Source organism: Pezoporus flaviventris, unplaced genomic scaffold, assembly GCF_033815535.1.
Source record: "Pezoporus flaviventris isolate CSIRO_AGI_PZ_B2104156 unplaced genomic scaffold, CSIRO_AGI_Pfla_v1 ptg000015l, whole genome shotgun sequence".
Classification (NCBI taxonomy): domain Eukaryota; kingdom Metazoa; phylum Chordata; class Aves; order Psittaciformes; family Psittacidae; genus Pezoporus; species Pezoporus flaviventris.
This window is the reverse complement of record NW_026892563.1, coordinates 10,744,118-10,763,587: the sequence shown is the minus strand read 5'-3', so window position 1 is coordinate 10,763,587 and position 19,470 is coordinate 10,744,118. Positions and strand designations below refer to the sequence as shown.

Here is a 19,470-nt window from a genome sequence, read left to right as displayed (position 1 = left end):
AAGCACAAAGCCCATTTGCTAACTACACTTAAGTTATAGCTCGAATGGCTGCAAATGCACTACCTAGAACAGCTGTGCTATATCTATCAGACTGACAGCTCTGAAGCCTGTAAGAGTGTTTTTGAGGACAGTACGAAAATTGGAGTTTTAAGAAATACATATGAAAAGCTACCAATTGAAGACTGCCTGAAGGACAATATCCCCCCTAAAATTTGTGAAATCCCAACACTTCATCTCATCTGAACTTTCAGAAATTCAGCATCTCTTTTCCCTGTCCACTGAAACATATCTCCCAGAAAATATTAATGCAGCGAGGTAATGCCTGGTTTGCTAGAGCTCAGCTTGACCATTATATGGAAACTCTGTGACCCTTTGTAAGGGACATAACATAAAGATTAGGTGAGCTTATGACAACACTCAACAGACCCACCCACTGAACATACTGCAAATTCAAGTCTTATTACTTAAGCATACTTACGCATATGATACCAACTTTTTCTGAGTAGAAAGAGCACATGACAGATCAATTAAATGTAAAAAGTTTATCAGAATTCAGTCTGAAAGTATCAGAAAAAACTCTCAGTTCTGCATCTGACCAGAACCTGATGGCTGGACTCAGGCCCATACTCTCCAAAACATGAAAACTCTTCTGTTTTCAAAGCTTTCAAATATGCAAATATCACCAAACTTTATTTTATCACTATTTTTCTATCTCATTACATCCCAGTTTTCTTGTTGCTTGCTTTTTTTTTTTTTACCTGATTAACTTGTAACCTTGGGCCAAGATTAGTATAGATCTCTTTAAGAAGATCTATTGCTCTGTTTGCGATGTCATCATTTCCCTGAATCACAACCTAGCACAATAAAAAAAAAAAGAAAAAAAACCTTTTAGAACAACTTCCAAACATCTAGAACATCTAAACATTTAGATTAGAACATTCTAAACATTTAGAACATCTTAAAACTTTTTGGTGTAAAATTTAAAACCAAAACATCTATGTAAGTATCCTGATACAACAGTACCTCTACCTATTTTATGAGACAAAAGTGACTAAAATGCTAGGTTGCAAAATACAATCAATACAATTTACACAGAAGTTAACTACGTAAGAGTCAAAATTAAGAATTAACTAGTTTAAAGGAGTTCAGAGGGAGCAAAAAAAGTTGATGCTTTATAAACTGAATAAAAGCAGTGTTTATGTATTAATATTCACATTACATTTCCATTTTCACTAGTTTCAGAGAGTAAGACAACTATTTTTTCAGATGCTTGAACACTCTACATTACCAAAGACTTAAACCCAGAATTTTAAAGTATTTAAACGGCTGTGAGTGGGGGGCAGGGGAACAGGCAAATGAGTTCTGTTTCTAACCTGATAATCTAAATTTTGTTTATTAGCCACCAGGTCTGAAAGCAGCCCTTACAGACAAGCCCTGCAGGATAGTAAGCAGAAGCTTCACAAGTTCTGTCATACTGCCAGCAGCAGGGCAGATCTAAGTTGATTCCCATAACTAAAACATGCTAGCATTAAGTGTGCACTTTGTAAACAAACACTACGTGAAAACTTACTTGCATAAAAATTGTGATCTTCTTTGGTTTACCTGTCATCACCAGGATTAAAATACCTAACCCTTCAACAAGCCACAACCAAAATTACTGAAGACCGCTGCTTTATATACAGCACATTTTACAAAACACAGCCATGATAATCATGCCACAGTGTGGTACTGTGGGTTCCAATGCAGCTCCTGAAAACTAGAAATATTCTGAAAAAATTAAGTATCAAATTAGATATTGGTGTTTTTCACTGATATATTTGGCAAGCTACAAAATGCTACAATGTTTCCGTTAAAAACCTATGACCATGTTCAGGTGAAAAGCTGGGGATATAAAAATCAGACCAGTCATCATTTGGTCTGATCTAGAATCATTCCAGTTTACCATACTAGAATGAATGACATGAATTAGCTTATGAAGTACACAAAATAAAGTTTATTTCTAATATGCATGAGAAGGAGAAAGGAAAACCTACAGATAATTCAAATGGAACAAGCCTTTCTTCCTTGAAAAGCGTAGGTAAATTTTCAGTCTCATGCACATACACAAATATACTTGATGTTTCAAATAACCTTCCATTAAACATCAGTCTGCAAATGTACCAGCTTGCATACTTGCTGGAAAGACACTAGACTCAACATCCAGGCATTTAGTAGCTTTTTTACCAAGCAAAGGAGCTTTTTTTAATTTCTGTCTCAATTAACAATTTATTAATAATTTTATCAATATATTTATTAATTTATATTTAAGTATTATTTAAATTTTATTATAAACTTATTAATTAAATTACACATTCCCCAAAACACAAAAAAGAGACTGAGAAAGACTCAGGAGTTAACCTTTCACATGTTTCCTCCAGTTAACTCACCCTCCAAAGGTAGTCTAATCCTATTAATTCCAGATCGTCCATCATATAGGCTCGCCTTTTTGCTACTAGCTTTCCTTCTCGACAGTTCACAGCTTTGAAGAAACGTTCAAAACATTTCATTCCATTTTCTGTTAATAGGGAAGGATCCAGCTGAAGCACATTATTTTCAAAGAAGTCCTTATTAATGTCAGGGTCTAAGTCTGGTTCATCCCCCATTAGTTTGGAATACCATTTAAAACAGGCTTCACGATCACAAAGATAAACTGCATTTTCAGCTAAACACTTCCATATTTGCTTCGCCTGCGGGGCACAGAGCCACAGCTGACCATCCTTCAATAAAAATCTTGAGCAAAACAAAGAGACAATTAATAGCACTGTCTAACAGACATCTAGAGTTACAATTCAGTAAAAAGTACAGGCAAAAAGGTGAATATGCACATTATACACATATGTATCACAAGTATGACCAAATAATAAAAAGCTGAGAGAGACACAGCTTAAAGAAAACGCCAACATAGTGCAGCTCTGTGATGAGCACAGGTCCTTTGTTTTCTTGCTTTACTCAAAGAGCAGCTGGTCAAGAGCCATTAAGTTTTTTTACTCCAATCTCTTTTTAACACTCAGTTTCTGACAACCTAACATCAGTGTCTGACAAGAGTGTTTGTTCGTTTATGATCACGGAATTAAATCTGATGTGGTAGAACACATGGACATATCCCCACAGAAATATTTTTAATTTTCAGCTAAGTTACAGCAATATGTATGTAACTGTATTCACATGCTAACTGTATTCAAGTCAGTAGGGTTCTGCACACTAACAGACAAAGCCTATACAAATCTTAATGCATAACCACTAGCATGGATTGCAGAGATCCTAGTAAATTCTATTTGAATATTCCAATAGTAGCATAGAAGACCTTGGGGGAGGCGGTGGGGATGACAACAACAACAAACTAAAACAAAAACATTCAGTGCGTTTTTGCATCTGTGTTTTGGAAGAAGTTAACACAGGAACTTAAAGCTAGATAAAGATACAGAGTTTAGGGTTTTGCTTCTCTTTAAAGTTAACAGAAGTTAAACACATGATAAGTTAAAACTAACCGTAAAAAGTTAAGTCGCTCCTGTACTTCCTGTACATGACTGTATCTGCTTCCTGGTCTTACAGTTTGAGGATCATATTCACCATGCTCTGAAAATATAAAAAGTTTTATTAGACAATACATTCAGAAAAAGACATGCTGATCCTAACAGACACATTTGAAGACTTAAGTCTTGTAATTAAAACCACTCAAAACCCAATAAATTTTCAGTAAGGTGTATGAAAACAGTTTTCAGCAGCCTGCTACCAGTTGATATTTAATCCTAAATTAAATGCAATCCTGAATACAAGCAAAGACTAGGAAGGTGTATAATCAAATCAACAAACAATTACATGCAGATACATGTGCTTATCATTAAGTATAACCGAAGTGTTAAAGAACAATTAAGAATCCACATTCTACTTATTCAGATCAATTTTCCCTGATTTCAAGTAGTCAGTTTGAAGTCAGAAGTCAGAACAAAAGTGTACCAATCATATAATTCATATTACCCAATGCTTTTTTTTTCTGAGGATGCTTTAGTTTCATTACAAAGCATCTTTTCCAAATTTCAGTTTTCCCTCTTTAGGGTTTTTCCTCTCCAAATGAGATAAATCATGACTCCAGTTCTTTAACACCTTTTAAGTAGCTATGTATGCAATATCACTTAGAGGAAAAAAGTATATGACAACTTTATTTACTGCAAGTTTTCAAGTACAAAAAAACAAATGCCTTTAATATTGAAAAGCTTTAAACAGAAGCCGAGTAATTTGAAAGTAATGCTAAAAGTAAAACTTTTACCTGCATGTTATCAATTCTCAGCATAGTATTTTATTTAATAAACAGCTGCTTGTTGCATAGGAACTTTGTTTTGGTGTTTTGTGTTCATTTTGCTTCCTGTTGTTGGGGTGGTGTTTTTTTTAATTAGAGATACAAGCTAGATCTGTACTTGCACTACCTTGACCTGTACTAGTAATATTTCACCATGACACATTCATTATGACAGTTCTGTTAAACTAATTAATGCTGTATTTCTTATTTGCAAATATATTATCTGTACCACAATGACATCTGGACTCAGTAAAAATTATCTTCAGAACTGAAAAATCAGTATCTCCTTTGATATCAAGGAACAAGGAAAACAAAACAATAAAATCTAACAGCCGATCTATCATCATCAATGTTTCAAAATTAGGAGAAAAATAACTGTCATAAATGCTGCTCTCTACACTAGTGCAAAACGTACATTAGCTTAAAAAGATCAAGTAAAAGGAAAAACAGAAGGGTAGTAGTTAACTGATGTCTACAACACTGAAGAAATTAGGTTCACCAGAATTTAAATCATGAACCTTATGAAGTAAGCATAAATGGGCAATTATAAAAAGAAGACGTGAAAGAAATTCTGAGGAAAGAATATAAAAGTAATAGATAAAAAAATTATTTAAATATTAGAAGCAGAAAATCTGAAAAATATGCTGAGGTCCTCGCAGAAGAAACAACTGCAGTACACAGGCAATTACAGTACTGCAGAGAAAGGAAAGCTGTTCACTTCAAATGTTGGGGTTTTTTTGTTTGAATTTGTCTTGGTGGGGGGAGGTGGTGGCGGTGTTCATTTCACTATGGGGACTAACTGGGCTTTTTTTTTTTTCCTGAGTAGAGATTAATTCACAGACACAAGCGTCAATAGTGGCCACAAGAGAAGAACTCAAGTACTAAAGGTCAGTCAGTTGTTCAAAAGCAGCATGTACTTTAGAACTCTGAAAAATTGTGAACTACAAAAAAAAAAAAAATCAGTTTCCCTAAATATTCTCCATCTCAGGTTTTTTCTACATTTGCCCGACTTATTTTCTACACTGTGCATCCCACAGCAAGTTCAAGTGTGATCTCCTTAAAAATTCTTTCTACATACAGAAGCAGAAGAATGAAGAAATTATACATCAGAAAAGGACTGGTTGAAAATTTAAGTGTAACTAGGGATAAACACATATGGCACAATTTCTACAAATAATTATACTTCATTAACACTCTAGATTTTATTTCTTCAGAAAAAGATAAGAACTGGCTAGCAATCTTCTAAGATTTCAAAAGGCTTTGATGAGTAACCAAGGAGATTAACTATGACCTCCTCCTTCAGGACTACACAATGCAGTAGTAGTTGCCTCATCTCCTGGAGGACTTCGCAGATTTGGAGGAAAGGGTAAATTCAGTAGAAAGTCACAGAAAAATATGAATCATAGATTAGGCTTTTCTTCAACTGTAAAAGGGCAAACATATAAAAGGTAATATGATAGAAAAGAATATGCATTAGCAAGTAACAGGAGCACAGGAACAGTCTTCTCTGTCACAGGACACAACTATGGAAGTCTTCAAGGAAAAGGAAAACATGGCAAAATCAAAATTAAAAATGTTAACTGTAAATAAGAATGATGCCAAGTGAATTCTTGGGTTTGTTTTTTTTTTGTCTGTGGCATTTGTTTGACCTGTGCTATTTGGACCTTTGCCTTGAATTTTCTCCTTCTGTCTCATTCACCTTCTCTAACTAAGCTTAATTCTACACATGTCCAGTTCTTTCTTCTGGACTCACAATCACTATCTTCCTTCTTCTCCTTTCATTATTCTCTTCCCCACTTCTGGAATCTTTTCTCCAGGAAGGCACGGAAGGCAATCTTCACAGTGCTGTCTCTGTGTTCTGCTCTACTTAATATATAAAACTGAAACTGAAACAGAAGTTGCACAGAAACTGTATTCCAGTTTAACTACATAATCTGAAGGATTAGGAGGTATTTTCTGACTGCCTTTAATCATGTACTAAACTATCTAATTAAAAAAATCCATAGTATTGCTCATCTGGTTTTGTACTTCAATGCAAACAAGTAGAAGTTCTGTAGCAAGTCTGTCTCAAGAAAGCACAACATAACTGCTTTGTAATTAGATTCCATTAAACTCTACACACTTGTAATTCCTACTGTGCTGAAGATGTTTATATTACTGCTTTACTGAGTCATTATAGTTGGGGATGGGCAGGGAATGGGATGTGTCTTTTGGCACAAAAGAATCATGCAAGACAGGCATCAGCCTAATTCTTCTGCTAAAGTCATCAATAATTTGATAGGTACACAATAGTATAAAAAATGACCTTCTGGCTTCAGAAATCAAAATTACTGAAATTAATGATTAATAGTTCATACATTAATAGTACATACAGGCTACTTTTGGACGAAGATAACACTGCATTAGAATATAGTTGCTGATTATGTTTCCTTCCTAACCCTGAGGCCAAACCCTGGATTTCATATCTGGCCAAAGTCCAAAAGAAAGAAGAACCACAGATTCTAGCCTATTCATTTAGTTAAGATGCAAACTTTGTTACAAACGAAAGAGCATTTCTGCATCACTTTTGCAAAATTACAGAAGTTGTAAGAAATCATACTTGTTTTATTCTACCTTTCTGAACAAGATTAAGCCTAAGACTGTATGGCTTCAGAACAGACCAAAGCATTCATTTTAACATTAATTAGTGCAATGCTGTGATTAATTAAGGAACTTAAGGTAACCCCCCTCATGTATTCCTGAAGAGAGAAATATAGCTGCAGCATACAGATTTAGCTTAAATGTCATTCTCATTGACCTATTCCTGGCCGAAGCTATCATCTTCATACAGCACCACTATTCAAACAAGTCTTCAAGAATGTATTTTGGATACCTGTTATCAAATACTCCAAAATCAAATGAACTCCAAAATTAAAGGTGTCTAGGCAAATTACGCAAGCATTGCACGACATGCACATGTGCTTTACAATGTGCAAGTATCTTGTCCTCTGAACAATCTACACTGAATTCCTGCATAACATACTGTGTCATTTTTGAGATTTAACTGGGAAGCTGGCAGGATGTTAAAATGCCAGAGCAGTATTTATGTGTGTGTGTGTGTGTGTGCGAATCTCCTCACTTCTGTTGACTTAATTCAGTATATAAAGCACTGCGGTCTAGTGTAAGAAGTTTCCTGGATGACCATTTTCCTTCACTTCCCTACTCTCATCTCAGCAGCTAGAAAGCTAATCCAGAGTAAGAGTATAATCAGTGAAAGGTTGAGTTTAGCCTGAAATACATAAATACTAACACGATGTGCTGCAAAAGGGTTGCTGATAATAAATGCAGTGAGAAAGCAGCTGAACAGAAATGAGAGTTGCATGGCAAAAGAAAACGGCATCCCTGTGATTTAAAGTTCTTCTCCCTGACAAATTCCAGACACTGGCTTCAAATTGAGGTGATTAAAAAACTTCACAAATGAGCCTACAAAAGTTCAAAATTGAAGTGTGACAAAATCCAAGATGATTATTAGGCCTTTCCACAAAAATAGTGACCCTAGCCTCAGTAAGGCAAGATGATGTTTACCAACCCACAGATAAACAAGAGCTGCCACTTCCCCATATTCTGCTGCTAAACACAAATAAACTTGACAAATAAAAGTTATTTCATTATCAGAATTTGCTTTTAACTCAATTTTCAACTGGAGCTTACATGCAATCTATTTCTGAGGCAATTCTTATTTGAAAACTTACCTTTAGCATACTGCCTCATGCTTTCCATATAGGCAGAGAGATTTTCTGCAACCAATGTAACTAGGGCGTGATTGTGCTGAAGTTGATTGATTAAGTCATGCCGGTAAAACACATGGGGACTTCGCTGGGTTTGACTGAAATTAAAATACAAATATTGTAAGATATGTGGAGAAGTCTTGCACCTAATAGTTCAGAAATCAGTTTAAGAAACTCATCTTTGATACAAGATCCAAATTTTCCTAGATCTCTAACAGAAAGCATATTAAGTCTCTTGCAATATTTTTTTATTCTGACACATCAACAGTTCTTACCAGTTATTAAAAGTAGTTAATTTATGAGGATTATACAGTTACAGTATGGATGGAAAAATATCAAAGCAATCCGAGAAGCTCAGTATGCTGGAGGGAGAATTAGCTGCAACAAGACGGGAATAGAAATACTGGCCCACAAACTTGATAACAAAGACAGAGAACATAAACTGTAGTATATCTACACTATGCATAATCACAGTTTCTTCCACATCACCTGATATTGTTTTCAAAATTTAATATGAAAACACTAAATAAAACTAGGTCAATTTTCAAATCGAAAGCCTGTGGTCTTAAAACTATAGTGAAAGAATACTAGCTAATAATCACGTCATTTCTCTCAATACTTCACACACAGCTCTGCATTAGCGTTTTTTAATACTATCTATATGAAAAAATGTTGTTACAAACATAAAAAAACCCAAGACTGTTATGCAGAGCATACAGCCTAAGAAAAATCACAAAAGTTCAAGAAAATAATTATTCTAAATAATCAATCATAATTTTAGCCTATTAAGCAAGATCTGACAAAAATGCTGCTCTTAAACAATACTAGATATATTTAGATTACAGAAGTAAACTCCACAAGAAAATACAGTGCTTTGGTCCAAAACCCACACAGCCATGAACACTGTCAATTTCTACTAATTACTTCTGCACAACAATCTCAAAATGCTTCAACTTGTGTAGATAAGAGCACTGATCCCAGCTGCATAAACAATGCAAATCTGCACTGTTCTTCCACCATTAACAAAGGAAGGGGGGGGGGGGGGGGGCAGAGAAGAGGGAAGAGCAGCATTCCTCATTGTTTGCCACTGATATGATACTGTAGCCTGCCCTGAAGAGATAGAGATGGGATTTCAGAACTGTTCTCCTTTCCTTCGATACTTAAGAAGGCAGACTCCACACTCAGCTGAATGGATTACAGGTAGGAATTCTCACCCTTCTTAGGAAACACAGTCTCCATACTACAGGACCTAGAGTACTCTACAGTATCTCCACACATTTTGAGAACAGTAGGGAAGGCAAGAAATCCCAGTTCCAGCACCAGCTAACGATCTTGCTGCAGCTGACAAACCGCATTTCACTGCAGATGTAACAGGAACTGATAAACCGATTCACTGGGCCAAAAAACACTTTCAATTTGAGCTTAAAAGACAGAAGCCATCAAGACCCTGACAATAATTTTATAATCTGCAACCAACAGAATTTGGCCTGCTAAGTACAGAGGTGTTCAAAAGATTAAATTTCATAACATGCAGAGCTTTCCAAAATAGCTTAAGAGGCACTTAAAGCACAAACTGCGCTTAAAAAAAAAAAGAAAACAAAACAGACAGAAACATGAAAGAAGAAAATATACAGGACTTCAGAAAGCACATCCTTGGTTTTGCTTTGAGAAACTTTCTAATTACACTTTATTCCATCTCTGCCAACCGTCCTTGCTCAGCATAAGCCAGCAACAAAACCAGCAAAAGACTGGATGTGTCTCTTTTAATGGCTATCTCTAGATAGAGAGATGCATTTACAGAACATAACAATAAATAAGAACACTGACTATTCAGGAAAAACAAATGACAGAACAACTAAAGGAACAAACAGAAGCAAGACAGGATATTTTGCAAAATCAAGTTATTGGAGTATTTATACATACATAATATTACACATTTGTATCAGTCTTACAAAGCATAGAAAAAAGCTTTACTGGCAAATGAAGTTGCGAAGCCGCTGGCCATCATATTTGAAAAATCATGGCAGTCAGGTGAAGTTCCCGATGACGGGAAAAATGGAAATACAACCCCCTTTTTCAAGAAGGGGAAAATGGATGACCCAGGGAACTACAGACCAGTCAGTCTCACCTCTGTGCCTGGCAAAATCTTGGAGCAGATTCTCCTGGAAGGCATGCTAAGGCACATGAAAATCAACAAGGTGCTTGGTGACAGCCAGCATGGCTTCACTAAGGGGAAATCCTGCCTGACCAATTTGCTGGCCTTCTATGATGGGGCTATGGAACTGATGGACAGGGGTAGAGCAGCTGATGTCATCTACCTGGACTTGTGTAAAGCGTTTGACACTGTCCCACATGGCATCCTTGTCTCTGAATTGGAGAGACATCAATTTGATGGCTGGACCACTCGGTGGATAAAGAACTGGCTGGACGGCCACACACAAAGAGTTGTGGTCAATGGCTCAATGTCCGGCTGGAGACCAGTAACGAGTGGTGTCCCTCAGGGATCGGTGTTGGGACCGGTCTTGTTCAACATCTTTGTCGCTGACATGGACAGTGGGATTGAGTGCGCCCTCAGCAAGTTTGCCGATGACACCACGCTGTGTGGTTCGGTTGATACGCTGGAGGGAAGGAATGCCATCCAGAGGGACCTTGACACGCTTGTGAGGTGGGCTGATGCCAACCCCATGAAGTTTAACCATGCCAAGTGCAAGGTCCTACACCTGGGTCGGAGCAATCCCAGGCACAGCTACAGGCTGGGCAGAGAAGAGATTCAGAGCAGCCCTGTGGAGAAGGACTTGGGGGTGTTGGCTGATGAGAAAATGAACATGGGCCGGCTTCAGTGTGCGCTTGCAGCCCAGAAAGCCAACTGTATCCTGGGCTGCATCAAAAGGAGCGTGACCAGCAAGGTAGAAGGAGGTGATCCTGCCCCTCTACTCTGCTCTCATGAGACCTCACCTGGAGTACTGTGTGCAGTTCTGTTGTCCTCAACATAAAAAGGACATGGAACTGCTGGAACAAGTCCAGAGAAGGGCCACGAGGATGATCAGGGGGCTGGAGCACCTCCTATATGAAGACAGGCTGAGAAAGTTGGGGCTGTTCAGCCTGGAGAAGAGAAGGCTGCGTGGAGACCTCCTAGCAGCCTTCCAGTATCTGAAGGGGGGCTATAGGGATGTTGGGGAGGGACTCTTCATTAGGGACTGTAGTGACAGGACAAGGGGTAACGGGTTAAAACTTAAACAGGGGAAGTTTAGGTTGGATATAAGGAGGAAATTCTTTCCTGTTAGGGTGGTGAGGCACTTGAGTGGGTTGCCCATGGAGGCTGTGAATGCTCCATCCCTGGCAGTGTTCAAGACCAGGTTGGACGAGGCCTTGGGTGATATGATTTAGTGTAAGGTGTCCCCTGCCCACGGCAGGGTGGTTGGAACTAGATGATCTTAAGGTCCTTTTGAACCCTGACTATTCTATGATTCTATGAAAACTAAAAACTTCTGTGCTAGACATTTTTTACTTCTGTCTCAACAATGCATATAAACAGTAAATTTGTACATGGATTTATCTTGGTTAGCAACTACTTCTGAAAGTTGAATAACTGTAATTACTGGAGTTATCAGCTGTGAGTTGTTACACACAGTATTTCTGAGCAAAATTTTAGACGTTATTTTAATCCTTTGCTAGGATGAAATCAAGGGCAAGACGATTGTCTTTAAGCACAGAAAAAAGCCTGTCTGATAAGACTTTCTAGCATGCTTTCTAGAATTAAAGCAAACTCCATACTCAACTAAAGAATTATTCCTTAAGTATCTGAGGTTAAGCTATATGATGATGTTGCCACTGGAACATATTGCTTTAGTAGTAACTGAGGAACATGAAAAATTTAAGTTAACAACAAAACTCATCTTCTCACCATGCTTCTACGAAATGGATATCAAAAGCCACTGTATAAGAAAAAAATATGTTTTGAGATGGATGACAAAGTACTTTGGAAATACTAAAGACGACACTTCATAGTTAGAATGCATGCTTATTTGCTAGGAAAAAACTGGCAAAGTGACAAAAGCAAAATTCCAAACTACTTCATTTACATGAATTTTAAAATAATTACCTCTGCACAAACAATTTGCTCAACACAGTACTGCACATGTAACTCATGTTTTGAAGTCATGAGTTCTACTACATGAACAGATGTTATATACCATGAAAGCAGACATTAAAGATGCAAACAGCAAGTGAGTAAACCCTGCAAATTCTACTATTTGGGCTAAAATGTGACATGAAGCTAGCATCACTGCTGCTTTAAAACACTAATGAAACCCCTAAACACTTACAGAAGGTCCTCTCAATGCTCAGTTAATTCTTCTTGGAAAGTAATTTAGAAGACCAATCTTACACTGCTTGAGTAGATACAGGTCAAATTAAGTGCTTGAAATTAGTATAAAGGAGGCTCTACCTTCATCAGCTGACACAGAGAAAATTAAGATGATTCATTATCTGTACATTAAGGGTCAGTATGTTGAGTAATAAAGTTGACTATTCCCTACAAGTGTCCTCGCACCCAAAGATGAACTATTTTTTTATGCTGTTATAATTGTGGTTAAGTTAAACTTCCTGAAATATGCTGCATTTCTTTGTGATCAGGGAGTTAAGTTTTGCCAAAGCTTGTGTATAACCTCTTTGTCACTTTGCTCAACTGCATGAATAACCAGCAACAATTAAATCCTCTTCCTCCTCTCAAAAGGATCTCTACGGTGCCAATGGCAGAAGATAATTTATACTTATTTCTGCCAAGAATAAGCCACCTTAGTTGTTCTGAACTTCTAACTGCTATTGACAATCAACTGAATCACCCCAAAAGAGTCATATACAGATTATAGGATTAATGCTGCACACAGAAAGCTCTATGAAATATTTTTGAGGCACTTGTCAAAAAACATCTGGTTTGATCTACTTTCGATCCAAATTCTAGAAGGATGTTACAGATTAAAATTTAAGTCAGATAAGTAACCTGATAGGAACAGGTGCTAGATGGATGCGTTGCAATTTCCAAGCCGCATCAAGGTTGTAAGAAAACATCACATTTTACTTCAAAATGATGTTTTCACTTACTAGGTTTCCCAGTTGACTGGGAAACCTGACTACCTGACTAAAATAACTCCCTCACCAATATCTTGCTAACAAAGACTTCTCCACAGAAAGAAGTCTTTATAAGACCCTTGAGTAAAACCTTTAAATTGTTGCTTAATTTCCTGCAATATGTGTTTTAAAATTCTGCATAAAAGAAGAGGTATTATCACACACTGCAATACGGACTTCCTTGAAATGTGAGCAATGGAAGAGATGATCTGACAAAAAGATATATTCAAGCCATCTTGTACTGTACATATACCATACTGGGAACCTGCATTTCCATAATCAGAAGTAGTTAGGTTCCTCCCAAGATTAACTCAGAGCACAAAAATAATAAAGTGCCTTGAATGAGCTCTACTTCAATAATTACTTAAAGTAAAGCCTTTTGTTAAGGCATTGTTCTAAGAAGCATTCAACTTAACAAGTACCATGAATAACCAGGTGGCTACAATCACCTAGACCTTATAGCATATAAAAGGTTATGGATTCCAATACACACAAGGGAGACTTATCTACTAAATAGCAAGTACGTTTGTGACCTTACTGGAAAAGCCTCAAACAATAATTAATGTGAACCTTTAAAGGATTAAAATATCATGAAACATTAAAAAAGATGTGGCAAACTAAATTAATAAAGAAACCTCCAAAAGCCAGGAATGCAGTATTATCACTGCTCCTTAAAAACGCTCTTTATCATTAAGTAGATAGTGTTGAGTAAACTGAAGGCTCATTTTGCCCATCTTTTCCTGCCTTGATCCTTCTTGTAAGCAGCCTGTACTAGCAACATTGATCTGACTAGTTTAACTTCTTACAAGAAATAAAACAACCCAGTTATGCAACACTGATAAGCAAACAACATTTTTCTAGCATTTATAAAAATTTTGATGAGGATATAATAACTTTTGGGGCGCAGAAACTCGTATTTCTGTTGTGAGACGACATTTAAAATAATGAAAACAAGCACATGTATTTTAACAAATCCAAACAGACAATAGCTTTTCTTTTTCCTTCCTTTTAAAAACAAACAAAACAAACCGCCATAAACCCAGAAAAACACACCCAACACATTCCTAATCTCATTCATTCAGGAGAGAATCAGTATTTTTCCCCCAGACAAAAAAAGAAGTCACCTTTGATTTCAAGTATATAAACTGGACCATATATATAAATTTATCATCTAAGAATAGGGATGGGCGGGTATGTTTGTGTGTGTGTGTGTGTGTGTGTCTACATACATACATGCACATAAGATGTATTTGTACTTCGTAAGTGTCCTGGGTTCAGCAGTAGCAGTCATTTTTCTCCTTAGTAGCTGGTGCAGTGCTGTGGCTTTGACTTTAGGCCTGGGAACAGCACTGATCACACCAATGTTTTTAGTTACTGCTTAGTAATGTTTACCCTGACCAAGGACTTTCTGAGTCTCATGCTCTGCCAGGGAGGAGGGGAAGCCAGGAGGAAGCAGAGACAGAACACCTGACCCAAACTAACCAAAGAGGTATTCCATACCACAGCACATCATGCCCACTATATATTATGAGGGCAGTTACCCGGGAGGGCTAGATCACTGCTCGGTCGGGCTGGGTATCAGTCGGCGGGTGGTGAGTGGATGTATTCTCTTCCCTTATTGTTATTATTATTGGTGGTAGCAGTAGTGGTTTCTGTTATACCCCAGTTACTGGACTGTTCTTATCTCAACCTGTGGGAGTTACATTCTTTCGATTCTCCTCCCCATCCCTCCGGGAGCGGCGTGAAGAAGGGGGAGCAAGTGAGCTGTGTGGCTGACTGGGCTTAAACCCCAACAATAAGCCAATTCCATTCACAGGCAGGGAAGTCCACGGATAACAGAAAAACAAACCTGGATTTTTTCACAAATTGGGCTACTGTTCTAAAAATGAATAAAAGCATGTTTGAGGAAACAGTTAACTTTTACTGTTCAGTTCTCTTACTGATCCTGGGCGTCTGAATTTTTAGAGTCTATTTACATTAAATTCAAGAACATCTTTAAACACAGGTTATGATTTTACTTAAACCTTCCCTGCCTCATGTAAAAAAGATTTGAAAATTTGCCTCATTCCAACACATTCAACTTTTAACAGACAACATTTTTTTTGCATTTCATTCTTACCTCAAGTTTTGTGGCGCTTCACCAAATAAACTACAAATTTCTCTAATTTGTTTCAGTGCAGGAATGACCCATTTGTCATTTGTGCGAAGCTCTTCTATAAAACGATCTATCCACTGGATCTTTTGTGTATCTCGATCCTTAAAGAACAACCATTTGTAATCAGAATCAAGTATATTGCAGAAACTATCATTATTCCCTTACTTTAGTTCCAAGACAGGACAGAAAGTACAAAGCCACACAAATACTAGATCAACTGAGTTCTGAAACATACAAGCATAAGAAACATATCTGAGCAGCACTACATGTTGGCAGAAGCCATCAGTGTGTTTCAAACTCTCTGCCTTCAAGCACTCAAGCCTTCAGTACTTATTTAAGAAAATCTGTAATTAGACAGAATCATCAGTGTTTAAATAATCCACTCTTTTCCCTCTTTCATTTAATTCTACTCACTGGCACTCAGAGTAAACTGCTATCAAATATATACTTAAGGAAAAAAAAAAAAAAGAGAGAAACTGTTTCTTAACAACTAAGAAACAAAACCTGACAGTGGCTACCAAGACAGATAATGGACTATTCTGAACAACAATGAATTATTATTCTGGCAGACTTCTACAGAAATTTGGGTGGGGAAAGAGAGCATGTAATAGTTTTCACTGTCCTTTGCTAGGTCCTTTCTAATATTACACAAATAAAAACCCTACCCAAACGAATCAGACTGAGTTCAGAAAACACTCAGACAGAAGGGAGATGCTGCTTTTCCTTCCTATTTACTCTGGTAGGGTTCTTTTCCAGTTCCTTCAATATGGTCATTACAGTATGTCACCAATTGCAAGAAGACAGGAAAACTGATGTCTTTCACTCCAGTAAAAGTGCAAACTGTGTTATTTAAAATATATCCCATAACATTTTAAAAGTACCAGAATGTTGATAAAGTAATACAAATCTATAAGGAACACTTCTGTTAAATTACCAAATCCGCTGAAATTTTTATGGGGGGTGTAACTGACCGTGACTGATTTCACAACAGAACATACCAGATTACTTACCTGTGAACAGCTGTAATCTAAGATTTTAATATGGGCGCTAAGAGCCTGGTCCATGATATCAACTGGTACATCATCACTATGAGCCAAATTCCACAAAAGGTTCAGCACTTTGTGTGCCATCACACCATCCTTGTCATCCTCTGCAAGACGACGAATTAACTCAAGAAGCTTCTCACGCTGTTTCTTGCTTGCATTTGTCCAACTTGCCTGAGAAAATATTTTATTTGATATGAAAGTCAGTCTTATTTTTTTTAAATTCCACACATAACCTGCACCATTAACAAATGAAGCAACAATAAAGTGATACAACTATGTAAAGAATGTTTACCTTAATTTGATTAAAAATAAGTAGTACATTAGATCAATACTTAAGGCAGACACAACTGAGTGGGTCTTTTAGTGTTTACAACTAAAGTATTTTCAACTTGGGCCTTAAAAAAAAAAACAAAACAAAGATCTTTAAATAAAGATCACAGATGTGCTCGTAAAAGTTAACATTGCTCCTGACACGTTCGTCAACAGTCAAAGTAAGAGTGGCCTCAGCTGTTTCTTGGAAAAGCTATGTCAAAACACCTGTGCTTACACTTAGACAACTTCTTAAATAACTTACAATCATTAAATGAGTAAAACTTTAGTATCACTTGTGCCTCTGAAACTGACTGAAACAAATGTCCTCTGCAATAAAGTTAACCTTTTTCTAAGTTCTGAATTAACATTACTTCATGACCATCTTATAAGGTCAGACACAACTCATGACAGTTTACACATAGAATTTCTGACCTTTTAGTTCAGTATCTGGATTACAGAACATTAGATTTCACCAAACTAGAGGACTCCCATTAATCAAAGCATGAATTGCATGTAAGCCAAAACATGACTATAAATGTATTCATCCAAAACCAGAAAACACAAGTCTACAAAGGCAGTTTGCAATTTCTAGTACAGCAGCTTATCTGCTAAAGGCGAAACAATAAAACAAGTTTGATCACACCACTACTGGCAGCTATAACTGTCTGCATCCATTTCGTATCCATGTTAACTGGAGAAATATTATTACACAATAAAGAGGAAGTCTGGGAAGAGGGTAACAGAAGTCCTTGATCTCCTCTATTTAAAGATCAAAAGTAGCAACTTGAAACCTACTCTAATGCAGAAGGAAAACATTATTCATTATATCACCAACACTTAATAATTTGACACAAATGCAAAAAAAAGTATAGAATAAATTACTTACTTTATTTGAAAAATTAAATATCCCTAGGATTGCTAAGTGTCACTTTAACATGAGGGGCCTTCACAGACATGCGTTACTACTCAAAAGTTGTTAAACCAGAAAACAAAGCTAGTGATTAAGCTAGCAATACTAACTAGTCTTTGCTTTAGACAAGAAGTAAGAAAATCTCTCAATGTCTACTCATTAAATAGCACAATCTAGCATTCCTAATATTAAATAATACAGACAGTTGCTACACATTAAGAACACAAGGAAACTACCCGTATCAAAAAAAAAGTGGAAAGTAGATGCTGGTAGAGTCACAAACTGTATCCAACTTCACAATCCATTTCCTGAATACAGTCAAAACATGCACAGTTACCTTAAAACAATCAAACAGGTGATCAAGCTGTTCAGGAGAGAAATCCCAAGCTAATTTTGCAAGGAGATCATGTACATTTTTTACAATGGCTTCATGTTTTCCTGCCTGTCAAGAAGACAAAAAGAATCCACCAACATTTGCAGCAATCCATATTGAGTTAAGCAGCAAGACATCCTACATCATTTTTAAAAGAAGACTGTTTGAGGTGGCCAGCAAGAAAAGCTGATGCTGTGGGAACAGCATGGCAAACTGAGCATTTCACTGGGAAGTCACAGTATTTAGCTTCCTCTTGTATGCTTTAATTTTCTGTTCTTTAAACAAAATCAAGCTTTCATAACAGACAATAAAGTCTAAAAGTTTATTTTAAATTGCAGATAAGTATTTTAATCTAATGCTGTTGTGGTTTTGCTTGTTTTGTCTTTTTTTTATGAAAAACCTCAAAATCTACCTCCTCAATGAATTTCATTGGGGTGCCTTAAGCTGCAAAACAACTTTTAGTACTTCCACATAGTTTATCAGGTTGAAGTACTTCCTTCATGCAAGTCGATTCATGGGAAACTAAAGCTTTCTATTACAAACAACTTATTGGCAGACATTTTAAAGTCCAATAGTTTATAAACTTATGAATTCTAACAATCAAACAACTAATGGCAAGCTCCTGAGTCATATATACTAGCCACAGTTTTAAGAGAGTCTGGTGTATATCACAATTTTGACATTTAAAGAAGAAGAGAGTAAGAAGATACCAGCAAGCTCAGTTTTAACTATGAGTGAGAAGAAAACTTCCTTCCTACATGCCCAGGCGGGAAAATGCATCCCATACTTTAAATCTGCACTTGAAACCAACAATTTTGGACTATGTGAATCAATAGCTGATCTGCTGCAAAAAAAGTTCCCTGTAAGTGTAGAATAAAAAATGCAAAACAAACACACAGAAAATAAACTCTGATGTAACCTCATACAGTATTAAAAATACACGCATGAGCAGTTTTGAAATGTATTTCCTTCTAAAAGCTTCCATCAGTAGTTCACTTAAAAACAAAACAAAGAGACTAATAGCTGTTACATGCTGTGCTGCAAATTCTTTATACTGTGCCATAAATCCTTCAAGAAGAATTTAAGCAGTTACATTCATTTTCATATTATGTGTCAGATTATGAGAGGGGGAATTACTAAACCACTTGCATCACTTGATTTTGCAAAACATAACATAATTTTTTCCTCTGACCAGACCATTTCCTGGCTAGACAAGAAAAGCAGAGCATACAGGGCAAGAAAGAGCATCTACAAAACAACAAATGAAAGAAGCATGCAGAGCTGCTGGTGGGGTGGGGTAAGAAGAGTAATAAAAAGTCATATAACAGCACAAGATAGAGGGAGGTAAGGAAACCTGGTGTGTGAACTGTCATCTTGCTGTGCAGAAACACAGAAGGGCTGTGAAATTCTAGTTAAATACTCCAGAATGTAAGTAATAAGA

At 36.7% G+C, this 19,470-nt stretch overlaps 1 protein-coding gene across 2 annotated transcripts in view; it reads right to left on the bottom strand.

Moving 5' to 3' along the window:
• USP9X (ubiquitin specific peptidase 9 X-linked) overlaps window positions 1-19,470 on the bottom strand; it is a 99,321-nt gene that overhangs the window by 40,274 nt on the left and 39,577 nt on the right. For both annotated transcript variants that reach the window (XM_061453394.1, XM_061453393.1), the window contains exons 11-17: window positions 17,994-18,098; window positions 16,399-16,605; window positions 15,353-15,489; window positions 8,068-8,201; window positions 3,528-3,615; window positions 2,427-2,769; window positions 759-854 (exon numbers count right to left, since the gene is read on the bottom strand). In XM_061453394.1, the coding sequence (XP_061309378.1) occupies window positions 759-854; window positions 2,427-2,769; window positions 3,528-3,615; window positions 8,068-8,201; window positions 15,353-15,489; window positions 16,399-16,605; window positions 17,994-18,098 (1,110 nt within the window). The remainder of the gene's footprint in view (window positions 1-758; window positions 855-2,426; window positions 2,770-3,527; window positions 3,616-8,067; window positions 8,202-15,352; window positions 15,490-16,398; window positions 16,606-17,993; window positions 18,099-19,470) is intronic.